The sequence below is a fragment of the Oculina patagonica genome, chromosome 14 (genome assembly GCF_052425735.1).
Source record: "Oculina patagonica isolate OP01 chromosome 14, crgOcupat, whole genome shotgun sequence".
Classification (NCBI taxonomy): domain Eukaryota; kingdom Metazoa; phylum Cnidaria; class Anthozoa; order Scleractinia; family Oculinidae; genus Oculina; species Oculina patagonica.
In genome coordinates, this window is record NC_135771.1 from 9,443,694 (window position 1) to 9,471,534 (window position 27,841).

The 27,841-nt window shown below is 38.7% G+C and overlaps 1 protein-coding gene and 1 long non-coding RNA gene across 7 annotated transcripts; one reads left to right on the top strand and one right to left on the bottom strand.

Moving 5' to 3' along the window:
- The first annotated feature begins 865 nt into the window (after positions 1-865).
- Positions 866-16,202, top strand: LOC144639204 (uncharacterized). 4 transcript variants are annotated; one of them, XM_078498480.1, is made up of 11 exons: positions 866-933; positions 1,032-1,110; positions 2,208-2,338; positions 2,447-3,080; positions 3,374-3,480; positions 8,003-8,025; positions 10,926-10,979; positions 13,870-13,971; positions 14,334-14,378; positions 15,260-15,326; positions 16,039-16,202. In XM_078498480.1, exons 6-11 carry the CDS (start codon positions 8,023-8,025, stop codon positions 16,131-16,133), a joined length of 366 nt encoding a protein of 121 aa, XP_078354606.1. In that variant the 5' UTR covers positions 866-933; positions 1,032-1,110; positions 2,208-2,338; positions 2,447-3,080; positions 3,374-3,480; positions 8,003-8,022; the 3' UTR covers positions 16,134-16,202. The 4 variants fall into 4 exon arrangements, with proteins under 4 accessions (XP_078354606.1, XP_078354607.1, XP_078354608.1 ...); XM_078498481.1 differs by lacking the exons at positions 866-933; positions 1,032-1,110; positions 2,208-2,338; positions 14,334-14,378 and having other exon boundaries at positions 2,792-3,480; XM_078498482.1 differs by lacking the exons at positions 866-933; positions 1,032-1,110; positions 2,208-2,338; ... (2 more) ...; positions 8,003-8,025; positions 10,926-10,979 and adding an exon at positions 12,694-12,852.
- A 1,266-nt stretch (positions 16,203-17,468) lies between these two features.
- LOC144639211 (uncharacterized) lies at positions 17,469-27,632 on the bottom strand. 3 transcript variants are annotated; one of them, XR_013568090.1, is made up of 6 exons: positions 27,331-27,632; positions 23,079-23,299; positions 20,079-20,139; positions 19,654-19,775; positions 19,444-19,500; positions 17,469-18,073 (listed from the first exon to the last, which is right to left on the bottom strand). It is a non-coding gene; the product is annotated as an uncharacterized LOC144639211 (long non-coding RNA). The 3 variants fall into 3 exon arrangements; XR_013568089.1 differs by lacking the exons at positions 23,079-23,299; positions 27,331-27,632 and adding an exon at positions 21,807-22,081 and having other exon boundaries at positions 20,079-21,471; XR_013568088.1 differs by lacking the exons at positions 23,079-23,299; positions 27,331-27,632 and having other exon boundaries at positions 20,079-22,071.
- Positions 27,633-27,841: the final 209 nt, after the last annotated feature.

A 27,841-nucleotide genomic window follows, 5' to 3' on the forward strand; every position in this document is an offset into this window, starting at 1 on the left:
TTTTGGAATTTGTAGCAACTTTCGAAAAACGTTTTAAGAAATTTCGAGCAACTTGTGGAAAGCCTAGTAGGCTTTGGTAGATTGTGCTAGCATAATTTTTGGCATAATTGGAGCTAAAAAGCATAATTTGTGAAACGAGCACTGCCACGGCATAATTAGCAATTTTTAGCACTTTTGGAGCATAAATTCATAAAATTTAGTAAATATGGTGTACTTTCTACAGAAATAAATGAAATTTAGGTAGTTTGTTCTTGCAATGCGTGTTTTAGCTATACAATTGTGATTGTTAAGTCGTTGGAGGCATTTTACAAACGGTTCAGAGATGCGAGCAGCTAATTTGCACAGCTGACGGCCGTGACAAACTGCCATAAAACACAAATAAATTAGCAACAACAGTTTATTTGAAAAACATCATTATTTTGTGTCGTTATTGCGCACCTCTATGTACAGAATCTACGTCATTTTGTGACCATAATTTCGCAAATCAGAAGCATAATTTGGGAATTCAGGCATAATTTTTGCATAATTTGGCAAAATTTTGAGCACTGCTAGAAGCATAATATGCCACTTTTAGGAGCACAATCTACCAAAGCCTAAAGCCTAGCCTCGAGGAAAGCTGCTGATCTGTTTAAAAAGTAGTGAACTGAAGCAAGTGGCACCTGCATGACTTGTCAAAAAATTATAGAATAAAACAGTTTACTGGCAAAGGTTTCAAGTTTAACTTGTTTTCTTGCCCAAACTCCACCCCATTCCTGCCCCCATCCCGACTTTGCGCGCGATTCGTACCCAGTCTGCTGCTTATTCTGGCTGTCGCCGACCCCCCTTTCCCAACCCCGGTTGGTGCCGTTATTTTACCCATCATTTCTTGCAATCGTGCACGTGTGGAAGTTTTAAAGACTGTAATCGACTGTAAACAGCTTTAAAATTTTTTAGGTTTGTTCTTTATTCCTTTATGTAACGTTTTACGCTCTTTTCTTGCACGAAAGTCATGTTAACAGTGTAGTTCACAAGCTTATGTTTCTTTTATCTAGTTAAAAAGGTGATAAATGTCTCAAGAACGACAAAGCAACGCACAAAGCTCGATCTATCATCTATTCGAGTTGGACAGAGGTGAGGTGCTTTCTTCATTGACCTTTGCGTAATTTCTCATGTACAGCAAGCTAAAGATCGTGAACGTTGCAGGAAAAATCCCTAGCAAGAGTAGGTTTTTTTTTAATGGACCTTTTCATGTATCGCATTGTTCACTTTGCTAAACGGATAACTCCCCCCTGCTAACCCCCGTGGGCGAGGGGACGGGGGGGGGGGTGTTGGTGAGGTTGTAAAAGGGCCTCTATTGCTCTAACTTAAGGCGATTTTTAGGTGACAAAAAAGAGTTATCTAAATGTAAATAAATGTGGGCAAGATTTCCGCACAGCCCCCTACATTAATTATGTATACAATATTCTGACTGATTCGTTCTTTTCATGATTGCTGTTTATGTATAGTGATGGTATGAAATAGTTGCATACATAATTAATGTAGGGGGCTGTGCGGAAATCTTTCCGTTAATGGATACCCAGGGGGAGTACTCTGGATAATATTATTTTCAAGTGACAGGGATGATTGAAGGTTTATTTTGGGTTGGACATTGTCTATTGTGGATTTTTTTGGGTAGGAAAATTTGGCAAGTATGTTTTTGGGTGGCTTAATTTAAGCAGGGATTTTTTGGGGTATCAAAAACAATCCGAAGATTCGTGGTAGTGCCTTGGCTGCATGGCTCTGCACATAAAGTACAAACAGACATGTTCTAATATATGCTATATCATTTCCCCTTTTTGGAAAATTACTGGTATAAAAGGGCCAGAAGTTTCGGCATAGTATTATTAGGGGGTTTCTTTGGGTCTTTATTTTTGCGCCCATTCAATCATCCTGGTCACTTGAAATCTTGATAACTTGATTTGTTATCCACCCTAAGCGTGCCTTCGGTGACTAACATGCCACTTACTAACCCAAGTGTGCTCCCTGTCTCAAGTGATGTAACGTATGTAATTAAAGGCCATTGGAAATGCCATATTGATTATTTTGACATGTGGCTACATAGAGAGATATTTTTTGAGAAAAAAGTGAGAAAAATCCCAAACCCCTGCTCCCAGAGCAAACTGTGGAAAGCTAGATGAGTAGGTGATATTCAACTTCACTTCTTTCTTGATTGTTTTTTTTTTTTACAGCAAAGTGATGTTAGCGAATGTGCCATCTGTGATAGACCAACTTACCTGTGGGAAAATTCGAGGTCAAAATACCAAAAGATGCCTCTGACATCTTATGAGAAAGCTTCATCTCACCCAACAGATGTACCAAGGTAAGTACAACATTGTTCTATGAAAAATAAAGCTCCTCTTTCCTGTATATATTGCCAATGTGAAGTGCTGATTCTGGCTAATGAGGTTTGTTTTCACTTAATCCCCAGGGCAGATACTATAACACGGGCTAACGGTCAAGGCATACCCTGAGAAATATGTATCAAATGAATATTTAACAATAGACGGCATGGATCAGAGTAAGACAAACCAGTCTCATCTTAACACCAGCGAGCACAAAGGTAAAGTTTGTTATCATAATGGGTTGTTCCAGAAAAAATCCACACACCCCGACTGATGGGTTTCTGGTTTCCACGCGATAGAATTCTTAGCTTAATATTAGCTGATGCTTTAGAAATTAAACAAGAACATCTTCTAGACATGATTGTGCATATTTTCTATTAAAATTAAATTAAATTTAAGCATAATATTTTTTTCTGGAAATCCAGGCGGGAGGGGGGGTCTTTGGTCTTGGAAATCCGGACAGGAGGGTGGGGGGGGGGGTTATTGTGCTTCAGGAAATCCAGGTGAGAGGGGGAGTTAAAAAACGACCCCATCCGTCGGGGGTGTGTGGATTTTTTCTGGAATAACCCAATGCAGGAAAATACAGTCACAACCCATTTTTTGTCAACATCTCACTGTTGTTATCACTTCTTTTTCTATGTCGACACATGTGAGTGGCCGCACAATTCAAATTTGACCATCAACGTTTTGCTCCACTTTGTTCTTTGGATTCAAACAATGGTTAGACATCTTTTTTACAAAAAAAGGATGCAGTTGTGGAAAAAATATGCACTGCAACTGTTAAAAGAAAAACAAGAAAATTGTGCAACACATCAAGTGGGTTGTGGGTAACAAATACTGTTAACGCAAACAAGGGGTCAGAAGTTTAAAACACCATTCAGGATTAGTTTAGTTTTCATTTGCTGGTAATGCATACCTTTTCCTGATCTGTTTTAGTTCTTTGATTATAAAGTCAAACTTTCCAATCGGTCTTTAAATACCGGTAATTCGTGTTTACAATTTCTTACTGTCAGCTCGAACTATCACCACCAAAGTGGACAATTGATTGTGGGAGTGTAAAAATCAATTTGTGTTGGAGTACCCGGCTCACACTCTTAGTAGAGCTAGCCAATTTGAAAAGGTGAGAATAACGTGTTTCTTTTTTGTTATATTTCTTCCTAGTGAGTGCATCCTAATACTTAGGATGGAAATTATTTGACATGTATGCATTAATTATTGAGGGAGATATCTTTTCATACTGGTAATTTCACAGCAATTCTATCTCCCACTTTTCCTCCGACTTTACTTGAATACATAACTGAATGACATCATCATGACAAGTTGAACCAATGTAAGTCAAACGTTTTTAAGAGTGTATCCATAAGAGGACCAGGCAACAGGTGATACAGCTCATATCACCGATTTCGCCCAAACTTAGCATAAATGTTGGGTATGGTGAGCTATTTACTGACTGACAAAACATCAGCTCAAAATATTTTATTCCCCTCAAGTTATGGCACCTTTTGCAAAAATGGCCATTTTTCACTAATTTATGCATATTTAATTAGCTGACTTTGATTGACCAGTTCCACAAGAAAAAAAGACTTCTGAAAATAAAATTCACTGCATTATATTCTGTGGTTATTAGGCTTTAAGTACAATAATTCACTTCAACCGTCTGATTTGATTTCTTCTCCTCAAACGGTCTTTTGGAAGGTACACATTTCGTACTGTTGGAAATAGCCTTTAACTAGTGCCCAATATCTCCCATGAGCAACAACTTATATACATTATTCTTACATGGGTAATGAAATCCATCATTAAACTTCACAAAAATGCCACAAAATGTCTGGGGACTTCAATATTTTATTAGTATTGAGGAACTAAACACACGTGACTTAACGATTTCTTGCTATTTCATCAAAATTCACCGAAACACAGAAGCCATTTATTTGCCTCAATTTGGCACAAAATCGGTACGAAATAGCTAATCAAGCATAAATTTATAGATAACAATCAAAATATTGGTGAAGATTGGCAGTTAGGGCATTTTTCGGAGCGTTTTCAGAGCCATATAATTCGGCAATGTTGTGATAGTAAATGTAAAAATAGCAGCGAAAGATTTTCTTCAAAAGCTCGCTCAATTCAACATTTAGGCACATCATAGTTAAGAAACAAGAAAGTAATACTACATACATGCCACTTATCGACACACAGATGCTTTCTTTTGAAGAATTTGTTCTTCCTCGCTGCACTTCGATCCTTCGATCGATCTCAATTGACATGTACTGTTGCTTTGAGGCGCGATGAACTTAGCCAATCCATCGTGGTTCATCCTTCGTGAAAGGTGTAAACAGGTTGTCAATAAAGTCATTCAAAGAGCTGTTTAAAGTTCACGGAAGGACACTTGTCTCAGCCAGTTTGAATGAAATAAATTTAACTGGAAAATAAACAGCCGCCATGTTGTATTTGTACCTTTGAGCCTGCCGTTTCAGTCAGCGGTCAAGCCGTACACTTGGGCAAGTACGTAGTGTAGTCATCATATAGTTGTTTGACTAAATCCTATATAGTGATATTCATAGAGGGGATACATAGCCTAGCCCTACACAGCTATACACGCCTATACATAGCCCAACATAGCTATACACAGCTATACACACGCGTGTTCATTTGCTTTCCTCCGCAAATGTTTGTTTTCGTCGGAATAAGTAGCGGATGGTGTTATCTACCCTCATTAAATAATCAGAGCAAGTTTTTCCATCTTATATCAGGTTAAAACTAGTATGTTTATTGTTTTTTTGTTGTTTCTGTCTTTTTTGGGAGGTGGGGGGAGGGGGTGAATATGGACATTCGAAGAAATTGCAGTCAGGTTGTCAGCCTGGCCTGTGTACATCTATTCCTTCTGTTCAAATCGTCTATATTATATTACACTTTGGCAGCTAGGAGACTGAATTTGTACCCACTCTCTTTTTCGGGATCCCACAAAGTTCTCCATCTGTCCATTTACCGATAAACGTCATTACTGCAGTTTTATTAATTTGTTTTAGAAAAGGGCTTTTATGGGGACAAATTTTTCCTCCTGAATTCCAACATTGCAAGTGACGAATTGCGGCTTCAAATGATAATTTTCTTCATCACCGACTCAATTTAAGTGGCTATGTGAGTTACAAAGACGCGAATGCAGACTTTTGTAGAGAGCTTAAACCCCGCATTAAAACTAAACAAATTTATTGCAAGACTAGGACTACGCAAGACGGCAAAACTTATTAGCTAATGTTTCAACCAGCACAGGTAGTCTTCTGTCTTCTTCGAGTTTAACGCGAGGGAAACCCGTTTTATTCTTTGTTGTTTTCTCTCTCTACATTCACACCTTTATAGATATATGTATATATTTGCTGCGCCATATAGACTGCGTCGCTAAAGGCATTTCGTACGTGAATACTTTGTTCAGTTCAGCACAGACGCTCCCCCAACTAAAGCACTTGCGCAAGAAACGATTACAAAACCTACCTCGCTATCCACCGTATAGTGATTTATCCCGTGGTAAACGTTATTCTCCAATTTTGCTGAGTTATTCATTTTTTCCCATTTATGCCACGGGGTAGGGGAATTTGGTCAAAAAATGTAATCGTTATGCGCGGTATTAATCACTATTTCCGCCAGGGGAGGGGAATTTGAACAAGCAATAAAAAAATACAAATGTCTGGAAAGTAACTGGAAAACGTTGACATTTTGATTTGTTTAACTGTGTAGCGTCTTTTATGCTAAAAATAATTGTTTATGTTCCAAAATGACGTTAAATGGCGGTATAAAACTGCTCCGACGTTTCGGCAATACTGCCTTCTTCAGGGTGCCACCCCCAAAAAGGCAGTATTGCCGAGACGTCGGAGCAGTTTTATACCGCGATTTAGCGTCATTTTGGAACATAAACAATTATTTTGATTTGGTTGCCGTGCATGCCGACCGTTGAACAGAAAAATCAAGAACTCTGTTTCGGTGAAAGTCAAATGGAACAGTATTTTTTCTGGAAAATCTCTTCGGGATTGACGGAACGTCAGAAATTTTCTTACCATTTGTAAGGTTTCCCAGTTCTAGTCTCCCATCCTTCAGGTCTCCCACCAACGGAAAGAAATAACAGGAAACTGAGCTACAAATGGTAAGCGACATCTATTTCGGTTAGTTTGCTAATTTTGGAAAGAAGCCTTTCCATTTTTCAGTGGTCATTCCAACCGGTTCTCTCCAACAAATGGTAAGCACCCTAGAGCTCGTTCAGCATCACATTGCGGTAAACACGTCAAGCTCTAGCGGAGGAAATTGTTTTCCCTACGACAATTTGAAAATATTCTCATTTTCATCACAAACGCATCCAACGAACACTCGCGGAGGAAAAGCAAATGATCGCGCGTGTGGTCACGCGTGATGGACGCGTGATGCCCAGTGAACAGCCGTACCGCTGACTGAAACGGCAGGCTCAAAGGTAGAAATTCAACATGGCGGCTGTTTATTTTCCAGTTAAATTTATTTCATGCAAACTGGCTGAGACAAGTGTCCTTCCGTGAACTTTGAACAGCTCTTTGAATGACTTTATTGACAACCTGTTTACACCTTTCACGAAGGATGAACCACGATGGATTGGCTAAGTTCATCGCGCCTCAAAGCAACAGTACATGTCAATTGAGATCGATCGAAGGATCGAAGTGCAGCGAGGAAGAACAAATTCTTCAAAAGAAAGCATCTGTGTGTCGATAAGTGGCTTGTATGTAGTATTACTTTCTTGTTTCTTAACTATGATGTGCCTAAATGTTGAATTGAGCGAGCTTTTGAAGAAAATCTTTCGCTGCTATTTTTACATTTACTATCACAACATTGCCGAATTATATGGCTCTGAAAACGCTCCGAAAAATGTCCTAACTGCCTTTTCTTCGCCAATATTTTGATTGCTATCTATAGATTTATGCTTGATTAGCTATTTCGTACCGATTTTATGCCAAATTGAGGCAAATAAATGGCTTCTGTGTTTCGGTGAATTTTGATGAAATAGCAAGAAATCGTTAAGTCACGTGTGTTTAGTTCCTCAATACTAATAAAATATTGAAGTCCCCAGACATTTTGTGGCATTTTTGTGAAGTTTAATGATGGATTTCATTACCCATGTAAGAATAATGTATATAAGTTGTTGCTCATGGGAGATATTGGGCACTAGTTAAAGGCTATTTCCAACAGTACGAAATGTGTACCTTCCAAAAGACCGTTTGAGGAGAAGAAATCAAATTTGACGGTTAAAGTGAATTATTGTACTTAAAGCCTAATAACCACAGAATATAGTGCAGTGAATTTTATTTTCAGAAGTCTTTTTTTCTTGTGGAACTGGTCAATCAAAGTCAGCTAATTAAATATGCATAAATAAGTGAAAAATGGCCATTTTTGCAAAAGGTGCCATAACTTGAGGGGAATAAAATATTTTGAGCTGATGTTTTGTCACAGTAAATAGCTCACCATACCCAACATTTATGCTAAGTTTGGGCGAAATCGGTGATATGAGCTGTATCACCTGTTGCATGGTTCTGCCAATTGTTCTCTCACGGGCACACTCTTAAATCTTTACACATTAATTTTCTTTATTAAAATCTTTCTCTCAACCTCCATGTTTCCCTTTCTCCTAGATATCAAGGTCTGTTTCCTGATGGTGGGTCACACCCATGAATATATCGATCAGTGCCCGGTTGTTCAAAGCACGATTAAGCTAATCCAGGATTAGCGTGAATTTTGAATTCAATTTTAAAACATTTCGTTGAGGTTTTCTTTTTATATTCTTTGTCCCCCAGTTTTGATGTGGACCAATTTCAAATTTCACAAAACATTAGTTATGGAAAAGCCTTCAAAAGAAGAGAAATTAAAACCTCGATCATCTTTTAATCCTGGGTTAGCGTTAATCGCCTTTCGAACAACCCGGCCCAGATGTTTTCCTGCATTTCACGACTCATTTTGAAGATCAACGTATTGACCCTTCTGGAGCTGATCAGGGAGATTGACCAAAGTTACTCTCCATCAATCAATGCTTCACTGCTTCCAGTTATTTATGTATTATGTGAAGCAAATGGCTAGAGGGCTTCACTGCAGTCAATCTCTCTGCCCACATCAATCAGCACTTATTTAAGGTAGTGCAATAACTTTAAGGTCAATCTTTTAGAACCGGGAATGTGTTTTTTGAACCAGGAATGCTAAATAAAAGAGAATAGATCATGGACAACAAAATTTGTTTATTCAACAACTAGAATAATCATTTAGTAAATATCATTGTTAAACAAAGCTTCGTGGTTCGTGAATCACAGAAGATGCTTTCCAGAGCTAAACAGTTTAAACGTAAGAGTCTTTGTATGTTTTCATTCTAGGTTTGTCCCAGTATTATTTCTGGGAGTGTTGGTTCAGGTTTAATGGTTGCCTGCGTTGCAGATGAACTAAATCCCGGTAGCGAGGATTTAGTGAGATGTCCACCTGCAATGTAGGCTAGTTTAATAATATTTTTTTCTAAAATTGACTTACTAGTAAGCAAGCAGCAACAACATCCATCATTTTATTTTTTAATCCAGGGTGTGGTGATTACTTCCACCAAAATTTCTTCCTCAGTTTTTTTATCTATGACTGAAGCAAATGGTCCTACATCAAAATTGGTCAAAATAAAAAAAAATGGTTGGAATTTGGACTGTCTGAATGCGCTGAATGGATCTTGGACTCTGTACAAGAGATGGGTGTAAGAGCTGACCCACAAGGGAGCTAGCTCCACCCAACAAATCTCGTCCTGAGTTTCTTGATCTATGACTGAAGCAAATGGTCCTACATCAAAATTGGTCAAAATAAAAAAAATAGTTGGAATTTGGACTGTCTGAATGCGCTGAATGGATCTTGGACTCTGTACAAGAGATGGGTGTAAGAGCTGACCCACAAATCTTGTCCTGAGTTTCTTGATCTATGACTGAAGCAAATGGTCCTACATTAAAATCGCAAAATAAAAAAAATGGTTGGAATTTATACTGTCTGAATGCGCTGAATGGATCTTGGACTCTGTACAAGAGATGGGTGTAAGAGCTGACCCACAAGGGAGTTGGCTCCACCCAACAAAATCTCTTCCTGAGTTTCTTGATCTATGACTGAAGCAAATGGTCCTACATTAAAATTGATCAAAACAAAAAATTATTTGGACCGTCTGTATGTGCTGAATGGATCTTGGACTCTGTACAAGAGATGGGTGTAAGAGCTGACCCACAAGGGAGTTGGCTCCACCCAACAAAATCTCTTCCTGAGTTTCTTGATCTATGACTGAAGCAAATGGTCCTACATTAAAATTGATCAAAACAAAAAATTATTTGGACCGTCTGTATGTGCTGAATGGATCTTGGACTCTGTACAAGAGATGGGTGTAAGAGCTGACCCACAAGGGAGCTGGCTCCACCCAACAAAATCTCTTCCTGAATTTCTTGATCTATGACTGAAGCAAATGGTCCTACATTAAAATTGATCAAAACAAAAACTTTTTTTGGAATTTGGACCGTCTATATGTGCTGAATGGATCTTGGACTCTGTACAAGAGATGGGTGTAAGAGCTGACCCACAAGGGAGCTGGTTCCACCCAAGAAAATCTCTTCCTGAGTTTCTTGATCTATGACTGAAGCAAATGGTTCTACATTAAAATTGATCAAATCAAAAAATTATTTGGAATTTGGACCGTCTGTATGTGCTGAATGGATCTCGGACTCTGTACAAGAGATGGGTGTAAAAGCTGACCCACAAGGGAGGTGGCTCCACCCAACAAAATCTCTTCTTGAGTTTCTTGATCTATGACTGAAGCAAATGGTCCTACATTAAAATTGATCAAAACAAAAAAATATTTGGAATTTAGACCGTCTGTATGTGCTGAATGGATCTTGGACTCTGTACAAGAGATGGGTGTAAGAGCTGACCCACAAGGGAGGTGGCTCCACCCAACAAAATCTCTTCTTGAGTTTCTTGATCTATGACTGAAGCAAATGGTCCTACATTAAAATTGATCAAAACGAAAAAATTATTTGGAATTTTTACCGTCTGTATGTGCTGACCCACAAGGGAGCTGGCTCCACCCAACAAATCTCTTCCTGAGTTTCTTGATCTGTGAAGCAAAGACTGTTTCGGAACCTGGATTGTCTGCATGCGCTGAATGGGTTTTGAACTCTGTACAAGAGATGGGTGTAAGAGCTGACCTGATAAGGGGTTAGTTCCACCCAACAAAATCTCTTCTTGAGTTTCTTGATCTGTGAAGCAAAGACTGGTCCTACCTTAAAATTGAGCGTAATCGAAAAAAGTTAATTTGGTATGTGGACATGCATCTTGGAATTTGAATGGTCAATGTGTGTCACTGTAATAGGTGACCCACAAAAACTGGGGAGTGGTGGCACAATTAAAAATAAGCAAATTTTCTCATGAATTTGTATGTGAAGCAAAGACTAACTTAGAGTCAAAGTTGCTGAACTTGCCATCTTCAGAACCCAGTCTGAGCAAGTTGAAGAAGATATTTTTCTCAAAATATTTATAATTATTTCTTGGCTTTTACAGGTGAAACCATTGCCGATGTTCAACGGGATGATCTTTCACTTTGCCAGTAAACAGGTGAGTTCCCTTTCCATTCCTTAAGAGCCTTCAAGCACAGACGGACTCCCGGCTTTTATTGCACGCCGTGGAAAACGTGCAATATTTTTTAGCGGCGTGAAATAATTCCGAAATCCGTCTGGGTACGCAGACGTATCCTTTAGCGCCTAAGGGCTCTCCCGTATGAAAGGGTGGGGATGCTCGTTGCCTTACTTCGTGGTGTAAATACAGGATTTTGGACTCTCACTTAGGCTGTTTACGACAAAACGCCAATATTTGTAGCAGTCGAGGTCTTGTTGGAGATTGCACATGACCAAATAAAAATCGCCGTACCTGTCGTACTGTGTTAGCGGTGTGGACCGATCAGACATAAAAAGTTGTTTCTTTTAGGGATCAAAATGGCTTTGGCCACGCCCAGATTGGTCTGCTTTAGGGGTTTTATATGGGAGTTCCCTAAGGTCCCATAGCAACCTCGGTATGCGTACATGTGTGAACTGCTTTCGTGCTTAGACGTGATTCTAAGGATCTGAAATTTTGGGACTTCTGATATTATACAGGGCTCGAGACTAACGGTAGCCAACTAGCCAAAGGTCACTAAAATTTAGGTTTTGGCTACCAGGTTTAGCATTCCTACTAGCCATTTGGCTAGTGAAAAACTCGGAAAAGTCAACTGTTCTTGATAGAAGTCAATACATCTGACTAGTGAAAAATTACTTTTGCCTAGTAAAATCTGACATGTCACTAGCCAGTAAACCAGTGAGTTAAAAAGTTTGTCTCAAGCCCTGGATATTCTAATTTGAGACTTCTTGACATAATATCTTTTTACTGCTCGCCCTTCCAGGTAGAGCTTGCGTGCCAGCGTGCGTTACATTCCGTATAGCCAAAATACCTATCGTCCAATCACTGAGAACGAGCATTTTATGGTCAAAATTACTACCATACAAACAAAACGAGTGTTATATAGCCGAAATACATATCTGGCATCCGATAACAACGTGACTTTCGTAGCTAAAATATCCTTTATCCAATCTGAAGGAACCTTATAGCCAAAATACCTATCAACCAATCAGAGCTAGCGTTATATGGCCAAAAACCTATCATCCAGTTAGAGCAAGCGTTATTTAGCCAAAATACCATTAATCTAATCGATCACTTGTTATGGGAACAGAACACGTAATTTTGCATTACGGCTCGCTTGTAGTAGGCAGTCAAATCAGTTTACATACGTTTAGTAATCAAACGCGGCCAACTAATCAGAACGCGTAGGTTCTTCCCGATTAGGGGGCCAGTAAAATTGGCATTTTATGTTCTAGCAATGCTCATTATTTTTTTTATAAAAAAGCTTCAATAATGCTCATTTTTCGAAATTGTTTTAAGTTTCACGTGTGTGCAAAGCACACCTGAAAACTGATGAATTCGCTCCTGTTTGGCAATTGTCTTTACATCGAGATGAATATATGAAATTCATATATTTGTACTGCGGATATACATTTTAAGCAAATGAAAGATCATCGCAGTTATGTACTCAACTTAAGCAGTTGAGAAAAGCAAGCCTAAAAAAAATTCAGGCTTGAACGGGAATCGAACCCATGACCTCTGCGATACCAGTGCAGAGCACTGCTTAAAATATCTTTACATCACAGTTTCCTTTTGGCTCATTTTTACCAGCATTCTTGCGACCACTGTCGAACTATAAATGCAGCAGCTTGTGAACTGACTGCCTCCTGACCTGTTTCTTTGGTTTGTAACTGTAAGTTCTCGTCTTTCCAGATGACAACGTAGCCGACGCCATCTTGCCGTAAACTGGACATAACTGAAGTCTAATTACTTTCGGAATTCCCAAACAGTCCCTCAAACTAAGAAGGAAACTAGTGGCGTTCACGAAATGACCAATGTAAATTTAAATACACCTAATTGCAATAACGTTGTCATAGAAAATAAGAAAAAAGAAAAAAAGGTAAACAGGAATTAATTAGCTTAGTTTCATAACTGGTAGCATTTACAGAAATTTCACGAGTTTTATCTGCACTTTTTAAGTCTATATTTTTATGCTGTAACAAGATTAATTGATTTATTCGTATTTTGAAGCATTTTAAGGCCATTTGTACAAATAAATTTCATGCATGCGCTTAATTAATTCCTATTTGACTTTTTCCTCTTTTCTATGACAACCTTATTGCAATTAGATGACGTATATGCTTTTCTAACACAAAAAAAAATGAGAAAGTAAAAGACGGCCGAAACTTTCGAAACATGCTAGCCAATTCTTTTTTGAGTGAAATTGCCAAAATAGTCAAACCAGTGACTGAACTTTGAGACGAATTTAACGATAATCAGATACATCGGAACCAAGCCAGTTCATTATACAGTTCGTTAAGTCGCGCTCTTGGTTTAACATACTACATATATTCTGATAGATTTGTGCCTATTTTTTCCCTTGCAATGAAGATGATTGATTTGGTACTAAAAGAGTAAGAAAAAATCATCCAGGACGATATGGTGAATTTAATTTTTTGTAAAAGTAAAAAAAGAACAATTTTAATGTACGCTAGGTCAGAAGCATGAACTTGTGACTGCAAGCCCCAAGATATACGAGTGAAAGGCACGCACCTAACCACTGCGCCAACTGGTTTCGGACACGGAAGTTGATGAAAAAAACCTTACCATGTTTCTTGCGTGGTCAGCTGAAAGGTCATCGACAGTTCGTGCAAAAAATATTGTACTCTTTTTTGTGTGAGTGAAATTTAAGTTATCTCGCGACATTTCCAAATCTAGCCACAAAAGCTGATTTATGAATCCCAGCTTTAAAGCATTTATAAGGTTTAGGAAAATACAAAAATATAATGGGAAAGTTGACATTGAAGTCAAGAAACAATTTGGTGAGGTAATGATATGTTTTGTTTTCGTTTAGGTATCAACAGGAACAGCGAGCAGCTTTAAAGTTTGGGGTGGATTTCGAAAGGATTATAAACGCCGTCAGAAAAGTTCCTCTCACTGGCATTTTTCTGTGAACGTAAGGGGCAAGCTTGAGTAAGTTTTATTGTTAACATATTTACTGTGTATTCGATTTTGAAATTTAAAATTCACGAAAGGAAACGTAATTCGACCTGATTTATACATAGATTTAATAAGCTGTTTCATTGTCAGATTACATGTTAGTCAATAAGCCACAAAAAATAAATTCAAAAAAAGACGGTTTTGCTCTTTGCAGTTTAGAATCGCACAGATTTTTTTTCTAAGTGAACGTAGCGTGCCGTTGTGTTGTTATAAGTGCAAGAATCGTTGCCATTTTTTTTTTCTTGAGATGATCGGATTTGGAACTAAAAAAATATGAAAAAAGTCATCTATGGAAGAAATGGTGAATTTTTTTTTCAGGTTTTTTATAAAAGTGAAACCAAAAAATTATACGTCAGGATAGAGGTTTGCGTCCTTTGTGTATTTATTTAAGCCATATAACTCGCTTGCAGCCAATTAAAATTAAACGTTGTTTTTGTCACGACTGCCAAATGCCGTATGATAAACCACTTGCTGACCTAACTCACTAGCGACCATATTGTGGAATATTGGCCCTTGGTCGTTTTCATACTGCCATGATCTCGGTCCAATATTCCCAAGTACGGCTCTTTTGCTTAGATAGTAATGAACGTATTTTGCACCTAGAATTACTGAAAATGAAAACCATTTAACATTTTACCGTGCCTGCGTCGTGGATTACCGTATATCCCCTATTAAGCCCCCCCCCCCCCCTTAAGGCTGATTTGTTTCATTTAGTTTTGAGGGGAAGGTATTTAGTGTACCAAAAGTAAGCCAGTAAGTTATCAGTTTTCCATACATTTGTACCATACTTTATCAATTCTTATTGACTAAAAGTACCAGCAAGGTTTCTCCCAAAGCTCTACAGTCTGCTTCTTGTTTTGTTTGTAAGGAAAAGGTTAGGGGGTACTTCTTTAATAAATTTCTTGCTCTAAACAGAGGCTGAGGTTATTTTAAGAGGGGGGGGGGGGGGGGGTAATAGAAGATATTCGGTACTTGTGTTTCCTCCTTTGCTTTCTTCTTCCTTCGTGTTTACTCAGCATGTACTTCGATCAACAATGGGCCACGGTGGGGTGATTATTCATAAAAAGGGCGAATATTTCAAATATTTTAACCAAAGGTTGGTGATTTTTCAAAAGGGGTGATTATTATGCATGAGGCACAGCTTATATTCTAGGAAATAAGGTTAGTGCACTATACATATAACACAGTACTAGCGTCATTCATACTATGAAAACAGTGACATGGTTCATGTTTTGTGTTCACAGGCAGCGGCCATCTGTGCATCTTATGAAAATTCAAAGACGGAGGAAGAAGCGTGGTACCAACTGAAAGGTAACACTTGATTTGCTGATTCTGTACAATATACAAAATGTAGAAATCCACCTTTTTACCGACAAACTTTTCCGTAGCAACTTATCAAGTTTTGAGGGTTGTAGCTGGAGTGGAGAATATGTAGTCGCCAAAGAAAAGCGTTATAACAAGGTGGTCGTATAAACCGGTAGGTCGTAAGGCGGTGAAGTTTTTTACCATCTATTTCGTCGGAAATAATTAAATTTAAGTTTTCAGCTTAACATCTAACGATTTGGTTCAAACGTTTTAGTTTTCAGCTTTCCGTTAAACGATTTGGTTCAACCGTTTAATTTTTTAGCTAACCGTTCAACGCTTTTGGACTTTTCCCAACCGTGCAACACTTTTGGTTATCCATTTAAACAGATATCTGAACCGTTTAAAACCGTTTATGATCCGTTTACAAATCGCTTATTTTACCCGTTAAACGGTAAAGCGTTAGTGGCCGTTTTCGCTTTCCAGATCACATTTTCAATCGAATTCCCTTACAAATACTGTATTCAAGTACCATGGGAATGTTGGGTTTTATTGTAATCGTGACTGCAGGACATTTACAATGAAGATAACTTAATTTGAATTTGTGAATAAAAAGCGCGTGGATGGCGAGTCGTAAAGTTATCCTCGTTCAGTTCTTCTAGAAAACGTTACCTAAATATAGTTGTGAGTAACTAACAATTAATTTTGTTACTTTTGACAGGGTTTCCAGCTTCTCTTGGAATACAAGTTTGCGTCAAAGACGTGTCAAGTTCCCTGGCTGGAAATTTTTTATATGACTTTTTACTTAACGTCTAGTTGAATTTTTTTTTCCAAATATATTTTATGTAAAAGAAAATATGAGTGTAATAAATTGAAACAAATTAACATTGTTGTCTCTTGAACTCCAAGCAAGCACCCCCAAATGTCAGTTTGAAAAGGGCAAGCGTATCTGCACAAGACCTACTCTAAGTACGAAACATACTCAATTTTCAATACCAAACTTTCTTGCTGTGTAAATTTGTAGCATAAATTTGCAACCTCACTTAAGACAATTACGCATGTGCAGTAAAGAAAGTGACAGTCTCTTTTATACTTGTAACGTTTTTCAGCCTTGTGGTACACATAAGCAATACCACCACATTTGTTAGTTTCCTAATGTCAAACGTTAAAAACAAAATCAGAATTTGGTCCAAAATGTGCGAATATTGAGTGAACACGGCATACGTAATGCGCATGCGTATTCCCAAAAAAATGTACCACAATTACAAGAAACTTTATTATGCATAAAAGTAAGTCATTTTCCCGGACGAGGTGGTGGGGGATGCTGCTACTCAACATCATTAACAACAACATCAAAAGTACACTTTAAATACACTGCTTTCTATACAAACATCAAGACACTTTTTATACACTGCTTTCTAGACAAACATCAAAAGACACTTTTTGGACAGTTTTTATCTTGTACCATCCCAAACCCCCACCACCTACCCTTCAAAAATCAATTCTTCAATAGCTCATTACCTTTTTCATCCTTGTGGGAGATGGGTGGATCAATACGCATGCGCAATACGAACACACTTTGCAAAGATAAACTTTTCAAATTTTAACCATTGAAAATGAGAAAAGTTATATCCTGAATAGAGTGAATATTGGACATGCATACCATCCACCATCCCCCACCCGCCACGCTCAAAAGAAAACACTTTCCTTTATTGTTACTAACTTGGCCGTCCTTGTGGTAATTCTTTTGGAGATACGCATGCGCATTAGACATACAGTGTCAACAAAACACTTCAACTTAAAACCACTTGAGGTTCTTGTCCTTGTCGTTATTTTGTCTTTTCTGTAACTCGTAAGTATCAATGCATCTGCACAACAGCCTTCCATAATGGAGTCAAGTAAACTTGCTACAATTATTTAAAGTTTAAAATACTTTATTCTGTTTTATTTTTCTGGACAAAATCTAGACAACAATAATAAAATAGTTTCAGTGTATACGCAATAATTACTGTAAGAGCGACTACCTTGATGTCAACAGCAAACTTAGCATTGCCTTGGTGAATATTCACTCTGCTCTTTGACGTAAAAAAATGTAACAACTATCGATGCTTCTCAGAAACAAACTATTTAAGACTAAACGCCTTAAGAACTATTCAGCTTAATATGCAAGGACTGAGTTCAATTTCAAATAAAAACACAACCAAATTCTTTTACAGAATTTGCATATTGTTGTTTTGTGAGAACGACTACGAAATGTACCAAAATTTTTTCACGCACGAGCAACGTGACTTTTTCAATAGACCTGTTTTTTAAGGTTTTAGTTAACTCCTTATTGCCTCAAGTTCAACGCATAATACTTACTTACGTTTCAGCGAATTAAACAAATCTACAATTCTTGTTGAATTATTTGTAAAAATTCCAGCAAGGACAACAATAAAAATCTGATAAAAATCGTCAACGTTGTTCTATAACTATGATCTGTTGAACTTTTCTGGTATACGCTATTTAGCCTGGTTTTCACTAGCGATGCAAGCACAAGCGCAAACACAAGCGCAATCACGCATCCAAATGCAATGCGCTTGTGCTTTTGCTTGCGTCAAAGCTGTTTTCACGGAGAAATAAGAGCTATTATCCTCGCGCTTGTGCTTGCGTCGCTAGTAAAAACCAGGCTTTAATAGTGATCGAAGCACACTGATCTCCTTTTAAGTGTTGTTTCGTCATTTCTTCACATCATGATGAAGCGCGTCACTGAAATTCTAAAAAAAAAACGCATTGATTAGTGTAAAATCATGATGTAATACCTCTCATTCTTGTTAATCGAATCCGAGATCTTTACTGTATGATGTATACGGCATAAATCGTCGGGTAAAACGAGGAACCGTATGATCTAACAATTCAGACCGAGAAAACGAGGATAACAAGATATTTTTGGTAATTCTTTCGCTCTGGAAAAAGGAAAACTATTTTACTTAAGCGCACGGGAAGAGTGACCAATCACAGCGCGCGTACTACCTGATAAATAATCAACCCTAACACCTGAAATATCGAATAAGACCTTTAACACTTTGCGTTTAATATAACCTTTCATATGGGCATCTCATTTACGCACCTTAGTAGATACAAATGAACTTTCAGTGGAGGTCTTATTACAGAGGGGCGTTAACGGTATTCCGTACAGCAAACTGTTAAGCAACCCCCTACTGCCTGAGGGTACATGTATTTGTTTTTGGAAATATTAATAGACATTTCAATAAACTATCACCCATATAAGTCAGGAAACTTAAAGGATTACAATGTGCAATATTGCTGATATCAGAGAAAAACCAGATGCAATCAGTGGCGGAAAAAGCGCCCCTGCCCAGAAGCCCATTACCAGGAGCGCACAACTTCCACATTCTTTGTGCATTTATTTTTACCATTACCGCAAAAATAATTGTTTTCGATGAAGTCAGCTACTACTTTGCAAGGAAATACTGAAATTATCGCTCGAAATGCTAAAACGACACTCCAAAGACGATTCCTCACATGTGTCCGTCATGTTAAATTCACATGTGGACTAGGTACTGTTTAGTATAGTTAAGTACCAACAGTCCATTTCAAAATCGCTTGTGATTGGCTTTTTAAAACCAATTCGTGGGAAAATCATATCTAAAAATAACTTTACTTCATCATCATCATCATCATCATCATCATCATCATCATCATCATCATCATCATCATCACTTTGTTTACCCTCGGTTTTGCAGAGTTGCTTATACAGCCAATAATATCTCCGAGCATTTCACAGTAAGCACAGTACAACGGGCAAAGACCAGACCACAACACCGGGAACTCCATGCCCTACTCTTTGCGATAAGTGTGTGGGTTCTTTTACGTCCCCAGCTGACCATAACACTAAAGATGCCTACGGTTTATCGTCCTTATTCGAGACGACTAGAATATCTAACCATTTGCGTTGTTATTGCATAGGTAGCATGTTCTCCTCAGTTATTTTTTGTGAAAACACCGTTTCACAGACGCAGTGTGGAAGTTGCTCGCTCTGGGTAATGGGCTCCTGCCCTGCTCTAGGTCCGCCACTGTCAAAGGCCACTTCCATTATTGGTCGAATATGCGTTAAAAAGCTCACCATTAAATGAAGACTCCAGGCGCCGTGCTGCTATTACTTCCCACTGTTATATTTATCCTGAAAGAAGGAAAGCACACCACAATATAAGACACAATAACACGCTAACAGACAGCAGCCTGTCCTAAAAAAAAAAAAAAATTAAGGCCATATTGTACACAAAATAACAAAACACCAAGAAAGTATTTTTGAGCATGTTCCCCAAACATTAACCTCCGAAACTGTAAAGTGCACTGCAAACGCATCAGGAACTTGTGTGATAGAATATCCAGAGGCTCCACATCTCAGAATTGTAAACTTGTAGCAAAGACAATCTCTCTTGATTTTTATTACACCTAGGAAAAATGGCAATGCGAGAGAATTATTTATATGAAGCAAAGCTAAACAAAATATATTATTTCAAAAGAAATTAATTAGCTCACCAAAATCATTCGTGTATTTGGATTACTCGCAGAGAAAAGAGGAAAATAATTGGTCAGCAACATAGACAGCAATGCGTGTAGACCAATGTAGCTATAATCATTTGCACGCATTGCGTGCCTACGAGCGTGCGTGATTAGCCTTGTGTGACTACATGTGCGTTTTTTCTAAAAAGTCACGCAACCAGATCTTATAAGCAATAAAGATTTAAGTGTTACCTTCAAATGTATCGCTCGTTCTACAGGTCTGTGTGAACTTCTTCTGAAAAAGAACAGATTCCTAAAGGTAAAACAAAACGGTTAGAGTTGCTAATAACAATTAAATGGCTTATAAACAACAACTGACTGTCAGAAATACCAGTCAACTGAATGTTTTACTGACTGGTCCATATATCAACTGACTGTCAGACATACAGACTGATTGTCAGGGGGACAGACTGACTGAGGAACGACCAACCAGCCAAACGACTGATCGATCGACTACATACATACATGACATTTGTGTTTAGCTAAATAGCTAATTGGGGACACTAACATAAATATACAAATATAAAATATAAAAATACCAACCAACCGACTGACTGATGGCCGACTGACTCACTGACTGATTATCCGGCACATAACAGACTGTCTGACCGATTAATCAGGTGACTAGTCCATTTGCTGAACTAACTGATGGACTGACTGACTGTCTGACTGTCAAACTGAATGAAGAATGTCTGTCTGACTGGCCGACTGAATGAAGAATGTCTGTCTGACAAGCCAGCTGAATGAGGAATTTCTGACTGACTGGTCAACTAAATAAAGAATGTCTTTAGTTACTGAATGGCTAACTGAATGAAGAATGTTTGTCTGACTGTCCAGCTAAATAAAGAATGTCTGTCTGACTGGCCAAATAAAAGAAGAATGTCTTACTGACTGGCCAACTGAAATACGAATGTCTGACTGACTGGTCAACTGAATGAAGAATGTCTGTCTGACTGGTCAACTGAATGAAGAATGTCTGACTTACTGTCTGACGTAATGAAGAATGACTGTCTTACTTGCCAACTGAATAAAGAATGTCTAACTGACTGGCAAATGGAATGAAGAAAGTCTGACTGACTGGCCGACTGAATGATAAAATGTCTGACTGACTGGTCAACTGAATGAAGAATGTCTGATTGACAGGTCAACTGAATGAAGAATGTCTGTCTGACTGGCCAACTGAATGAAGAATGTCTCAAGTCTAACTGGTCAACTCAATAAAGAATGTCTGACTTACTGTCTGACTTAATGAAGAATGTCTGACTGACTGGCCAACTGAATGAAGAATGTCTGACTGACTGGCAAATGGAATGAAGAATGTCTGACTGACTGGCCGACTAAATGAAGAATGTCTGACTGACTGGCAAATGGAATGAAGAATGTCTGACTGACTGGCCGACTAAATGAAGAATGTCTGACTGACTGGTCAACTGAATGAAGAATGTATGTCTGACTGGTCAACTGAATGAAGAATGTCTGACTGACAGGTCAACTGAATGAAGAATGTCCGTCTGACCGGCCAACTGAATGAAGAATGTCTGACTTACTGTCTGACTAAATGAAGAATTTATGTCTTACTGGCCAACTGAATCAAGGTTTGTCTGATTGGCCAACTAAATTAAGAGTGTCTAAATGACTGGCAAATGGAATGAAGAATGTCTGACTGACTGGCCGACTAAAATAATGAAGAATGTCTGACTGACTGGTCAACTGAATGAAGAATGTCTGTCTGACTGGCCAACTGAATGAAGAATGTCTGACTGACTGGTCAACTGAATGAGGAATGTCTGACTGACTGGCCAACTGAATGAAGAAAGTCTGTCTGACTATCCAACTGAATGAAGAATGTCTGACTGACTATTCATTTGAATGAAGAATGTCTGACTGACAGGTCAACCGAATGAAGAATGTCCGTCTGACCAGCCAACTGAATGAAGAATGTCTGTCTGACTGGTCAACTGAATAAAGAATGTCTGACTTACTGTCTGACTTAATGAAGAATGTCTGACTTGTAACTGTCTGACTTAATGAAGAATGTCTGACTGACTGGCCAACTGAATCAAGGTTTGTCTGATTGGCCAACTGAATGAAGAATGTCTGACTGACTGGTTAACTGAATGAAGAATGTCTGACTGACTGGTTAACTGAATGAAGAATGTCTGACTGACTGGCCAACTGAATGAAGAATGTCTGACTGACTGGCCAACTGAATGAAGAATGTCTGACTGACTGTCCAACTGAAGAAGAATGTTGTGACTGGCCACTGAAAGAAGAAGACTGACTGACTGGCCAACTGAATGAAGAATGTCTGACTGACTGGTTAACTGAATGAAGAATGTCTGTCTAACTGGTCAAATGAATGAAGAATGTCTGTTTGACTGGCCAACTGAATGAAGAATGTCTGTCTAACTGGTCAACTCAATGAAGAATGTCTGTCTTACTGGCCAACCGAATCCAGGTTTGTCTGGTTGGCCAACTGAATGAAGAAGTTAGAGAAACTAAAGAAGAGACGAGCCTGAGAGAAAGATGACGGAAGTAAAGAAAGAAGAAGGGAGAGATGGCCAAGGGGATAAGGGGAAAATAAAGAGGGGTGAAGGGAAGAAGGGGGGGGGTGGTTGGTGGGTTGGGGGGGGATTTAGGAGATGGTAAGAATACTGACTGGCCAACTGAATAAAGAATGTCTGACTGACTGGCCGACTGAATGAAGAATGTCTGACTGACTAGTTAACTGAATGAAGAATGTCTGACTGACTGGCCGACTGAATGAAGAATGTCTGACTGACTGGTTAACTGAATGAAAAATGTCTGGCTGACTGGCTGACTGAATGAAGAATGTCTGACTGACTGGTTAACTGAATGAAGAATGTCTGACTGACTGGTCAACTGAATGAAGAATGTCTGACTGGCTGGTTAACTGAAGGAAGAATGTCTGACTGACTGGCCAACAGAAAGAAGAATGACTGACTGACTGGCCAACTGAATAAAGAATGTCTGACTGACTATCCATCTGAATGAAAAATGTCTGACTGACTGGCCAACTGGTCAACTGTTCATGTCTGATGTGGTGAAGTGACTGAATGGCTGACCAACCAACTGATTTTCAGACTGACTGACTAATTAACTCACTCACTAAATGTATGACCAACAAGCTACAAAAATCTGTAGGTCGTTGCATACACAATGCATGATTACCAGAGCTGAGTGGCATCTTGTACACAGGGAAGTAATTACATGGTTCGTCAATTTGCTTTCTCAACCTAGCAAGAAATTAAAAAATTGCCTGATGATTAAGACTCAGAAAGCACAAAAAGATCGACAAAAGTTCAGTCCACGAATACCTTGAGAAGAAAACATTCAGGAGCGTACGGCAAAGGGATTAACAGAAGTGCAGTTGAAATGTTTGTCCTCATTTTCTTTAAAACAAGGTATAATAAAAGAATTATTAGATTTGGTTTTTGTTATACCGGTATATAAAACATCATACTTTCAATTGTTCCATATTGCATTCTGCACTTACCAAATCATCAAGATTTTTTAACTCAATATTTACCGGTAAGTCCCCTTAATGTAATCAACCAGTAGGCAAAGTTTGGTTGAAAATCTATGTTCCATTCTATTTCGGGGCAATGACCTTAAGAGGAGGAGCCAGTGTGGCTGAGTGGTTAGGGCACCGAACTTGAAATCCCGAAGTCTGGGTTCAAGTCACATTCTGACCACTACCAGGAGTTGACCTGAGTTCAACTCCTTGGCCATGCTTGTACATACCCAACTGGTTTGCCTCCTGCCAGTTGGGATTTTTAACCCTATGTTTAATTTGTAATACCGGGTATTTGTGTCTAATGTTTGATCGCTTGGCCTCATTAGCACTTGTCTTTAATTAGTTATTGAGAGTAAACAAATGTTATATAGAGGCCATGCCACGGGGGGATCCAGTGTTGCTTGTCTAAATTTAAATATGTCCCATTGTCGCTGTTTTATCACAGTTCACGTCGCTGTTGGTAGTTGAATTGAAGGAAAATTGTTAGTCCTTGTCGCAATTTTATTTTATGTGCTGTTGCTACTTTTTGGGCTGAGTCGATTGTCGGAATTTCCCCCTGACAAGGCCTCTATATAAGATGACTAGCGGTCATATTTTCTCAGGTATTGTGTCCTTTAAGAAAATAACCCTGAAAGATCATTGCCTCTAAAACATTCAAAGTAGGAAAAGAAATCATATTGCTCCAATCCAATCTACTCTCACTAAGAGTGTTACTGGCTAAAAAGGCAGTATTTTCAGTCATCATGGTCTTGTTGAGGGTTGCATAAGATATAATACAGTGGAACCCCGGTAACTCGAACTCTGAAGGGAAACGAAAAACAGTTCAAGTTAGCGGGGTTTTCGAGTTATCCGAGTTCGAGCTACCGGGGCTCTCAGGCGCGTAGGAGGGGGGTTCAAGGGGTTCGAACGAACCCCCTTTGGAGGTCAATAATGGATGACCGAAAACACAAACTGTTGATTTTTTAGCTTTTAGCAAATAGTGGGGGAATGGAAAACAAACTTTGAGAGTTGCAGCTTTTAAATTACCCTGCACGAAAACGCTAAAAGTATCGGGAAAGTATTAAATTGTTAGGAGAATGGATCTTAGTGCCCTATAGCTAGTATTATATGTAGTCAAAATAATCCCATTGCTGAAAAAGTATTTCCTTAACAGGCGTCCGGGATTTGATAAATGGAGTATCAATAAACAAAATGCGGGGATTACAATTTCGGGGGACCCAGGTGATACGTGCATTCATAGTTAGTACTAACTATGGTGTATTTAGTGCATATTGACGATTTGACGCCGCTTTTAGTACATTGAAGGTGGAGCCGGGGTGGGGGCTTAACCTTTGCAGCACACATCAAGCTTTTGTAAAACGTTTAGTGTACTAAGCCGGTATGTATGTATAAATGTATCAAGTTAACAAAACGCCGGAAATATTGTTGTTATGACTAAAAATACCTGTTATTTTACACTCCATCGAGTTTGAAATATTGACGTACACAATGCTGAAAATAGCATTTCCGGGCCTCTAGATTCAAAATATTCTGGGGGGACATGCCCCCAGATCCCCCTAGAGGCTTGCGCCTTCGGCGCTCGTATTAACCCATTGGCGCCTGTGCCGGCCATAGCCGGCCGCGCGAAAACCACCCCCAAAATGCCTGTGCCGGCCTCAGCCGGCCTTGAAAACCACGTGTTGGCAAATGCCCTTTCCCTCCCTCCCTTGAGTTTTTTTGGTTCTCCTATTGTTCTATAGATAATAAGGGCAAATAAACCAATCAGAATCTGTTTTCTGCGCATATATTTAGGGAACTCTAGGGGTCCTAGAAAGAAGGTTTTTCGTCTTATTCCATGCGTTGAAAATGTACATGGAAATCATGGAGCCGCGCGGCACGTATTTACAAACTTCCAAGGCCTTGTTTTTGATTCTGAACAAGAAAAATACCATCTTTGGGACTTAAAACGGAAAGGAGAAACACTATAGAATTTTAAAGTGGCCCTAAAACGGAAAACCATGGAGTACAGAGTGCTAAAACCTTGTTGATGAAGGATTTATCTTTCCTTCCACCGCCGTGAAGACATGGTGTAATGGCGCTTACAAATGTGTTTTGAATTCAAATCACGGACTTGAAAACGGACTAAATGCGGCTTCTCAAGTCTTCTGAGAACGAAATGGTAATGTACTGTTATTGCTTCGAACTTGGATGTAATTTTTTGAACGATCGGTAAATCCATTTAGTGTACAATTGACTCCAAAAGCTGCCTGCTAAAATTAAAACTTCGCTTTCAACATGAACATGTGAATAATTAATTCTGCCGTGCAGTACAGCACGGCTCGAAAAATTTCGATATTGTAACGCTTGTTAACACATTTCTTGACTTCATCCGAACTAAAAATAAATTATAAACAAAGTTTCTTTCAAGGTTCTCTCATTAATCCATTTTGAGTCCGGAATTTTAGGCTTTTAAAGGAGAACAGATTTGTTGCGCACGTGTTGTTATCTGAGATCAAAATCTTTCGGGAGACTTGCTTCTTCATTGTCTAGCTTAGCTTTGTTTTGAATTATGTCTATCGCTTTTGAAAATTACAACAGTGCTTCAAAATACACAAAGGAGTATGTCTATTAACATTAATAGTAAAGGAACGCGTGGAAAGCGGTCCTAGTGTTGATTTAGTAGTCTGAATTCTGTAATTTTGTAAGCGTTTTTTATGCTTTTCCACGCCGCTGTGATTTGAAGATAATTTTATCATCTTGAATAACCGGTTTTCTGCACCAAGAAAAAAGCTAAGTGTTATTGAATTAATGACAGAGTCAGTTGTACAGATTGTAAACCTATCTTTTACCAGACTATTTTACGATTTTTCTTAAGGATTTGTACAAAATCTCCGTGTTTTGCGAGCTCCAAAATGACGCGCGGAGGTGAATAAAATTTTATCGCTGCCTTTAGTTTGGTTTGAGATCAATTAATCAAGGCTGATGATCTCTTTAAGTCATAAATTGGTCTTTCAACATGTCTAGTTTTAATAAAAGTTTACTTCAGAAACTACTTGTTTGTCTGAATTTACTGCGCATATGGTTTATTTTTTCCACTTGTGCGTTTGCATTCAAAGCCGTAAAAGAGCCAGGTATTTAGGGGTGGGTGCGTGCGTAAAACCTTCAGGCGTCAATGGATAACCCCCCTTAATAAATATTCCTGTCAATACGAACACCCTTACAAAAAATTCAGCTACGCGCCTGGCTCTACTGAATAAAAATGTTTCAATTTATGGTATCTTTTAGGCGTCAAAAAAGCTTTAGTAATGCCCAGATTGCATGGCTTCCTTTGAGGTTTAATTCAAGATTTCTGACGAGAATCCCAGCCCCTTCCCCAGGGGGGTACTCTGGATTTCAATTGACGGAGATGATCGAATGGGGCAAAAATCAAGACCCAAAAAAATCCCTAGGGCTTCCAACATAACCCAAAAAAACCCTAAATCAAAAATTAACCCCTCAAAAATTAACAGCAAAACATGTTTGTTTGTACTTAATTCGCAGAATAATGCAGCCAAGGCACTACCACGAATATCTTCAGATTATTTTAAACACCCAAAAACATCCCTACTTATACTTGCACAATTTTCCCACCCAAAATTCTGGAATCAAAAATTTCAAACCCCAAAAAATTATTCGATCATCCCTGTCACTTCAAATCCCAAGTACACCTTCCTGGGCCCCTTTCATATGGGAGCGCCCCTCCCTCTCCCCCTTCCAGGGGGGGGGGGGGATGCTTGTCAGATGTTGTTCTATCAAAAACTAAAATGCATCACACTATTTTAAAGACAAGTTAAGGGTATAATGTTTAGCTGTTAAGGGACCCTACGGGTATAAAACCGCGTATTTTCCAATATCAAATCCCTAAAAAAAAAGCAAATTGAAGCTTACCTGCTCTGCAGTCTGCACCGTCTTTGAGTTGAATCGCTGACCAACACTATACTCCAGCGCTTTGTGAAGAAATCAGCGATATCAACATGATACAACTGATAAATAGAAAATTATATACCCAGCGAATAAAAAGTGACAGAGAAGCAAGGAAACACGGTAAATTAAGAACCTTTTCTTCCTTCATGTTTTGCTGTCAGCAATATGGCGAACTGTCATAGCAAAGAATGCTGGGAAGTCTCACGAAGCTCGCGCGTTATCCACGCGAGTTCGCGTTTAGGCGATTTTTTCCGCGACCCTACTCGTTCTGATATCTCGGGAATAGAAGGATGCATTTTCAACGTTAATACCTTAAGCGCCCGTTATGAGATAATATTTAGTTCTTCACGAATTTATAATTATAGTAGTTCCTCCCAAGAATTATACTATATTGCGGCAGAGTGTTATGAGCGTGCTCACCTGCGTCTCTGTAAAAGGAGGACCGGATGGCACTGATGGCGGATGGCGGATGGCG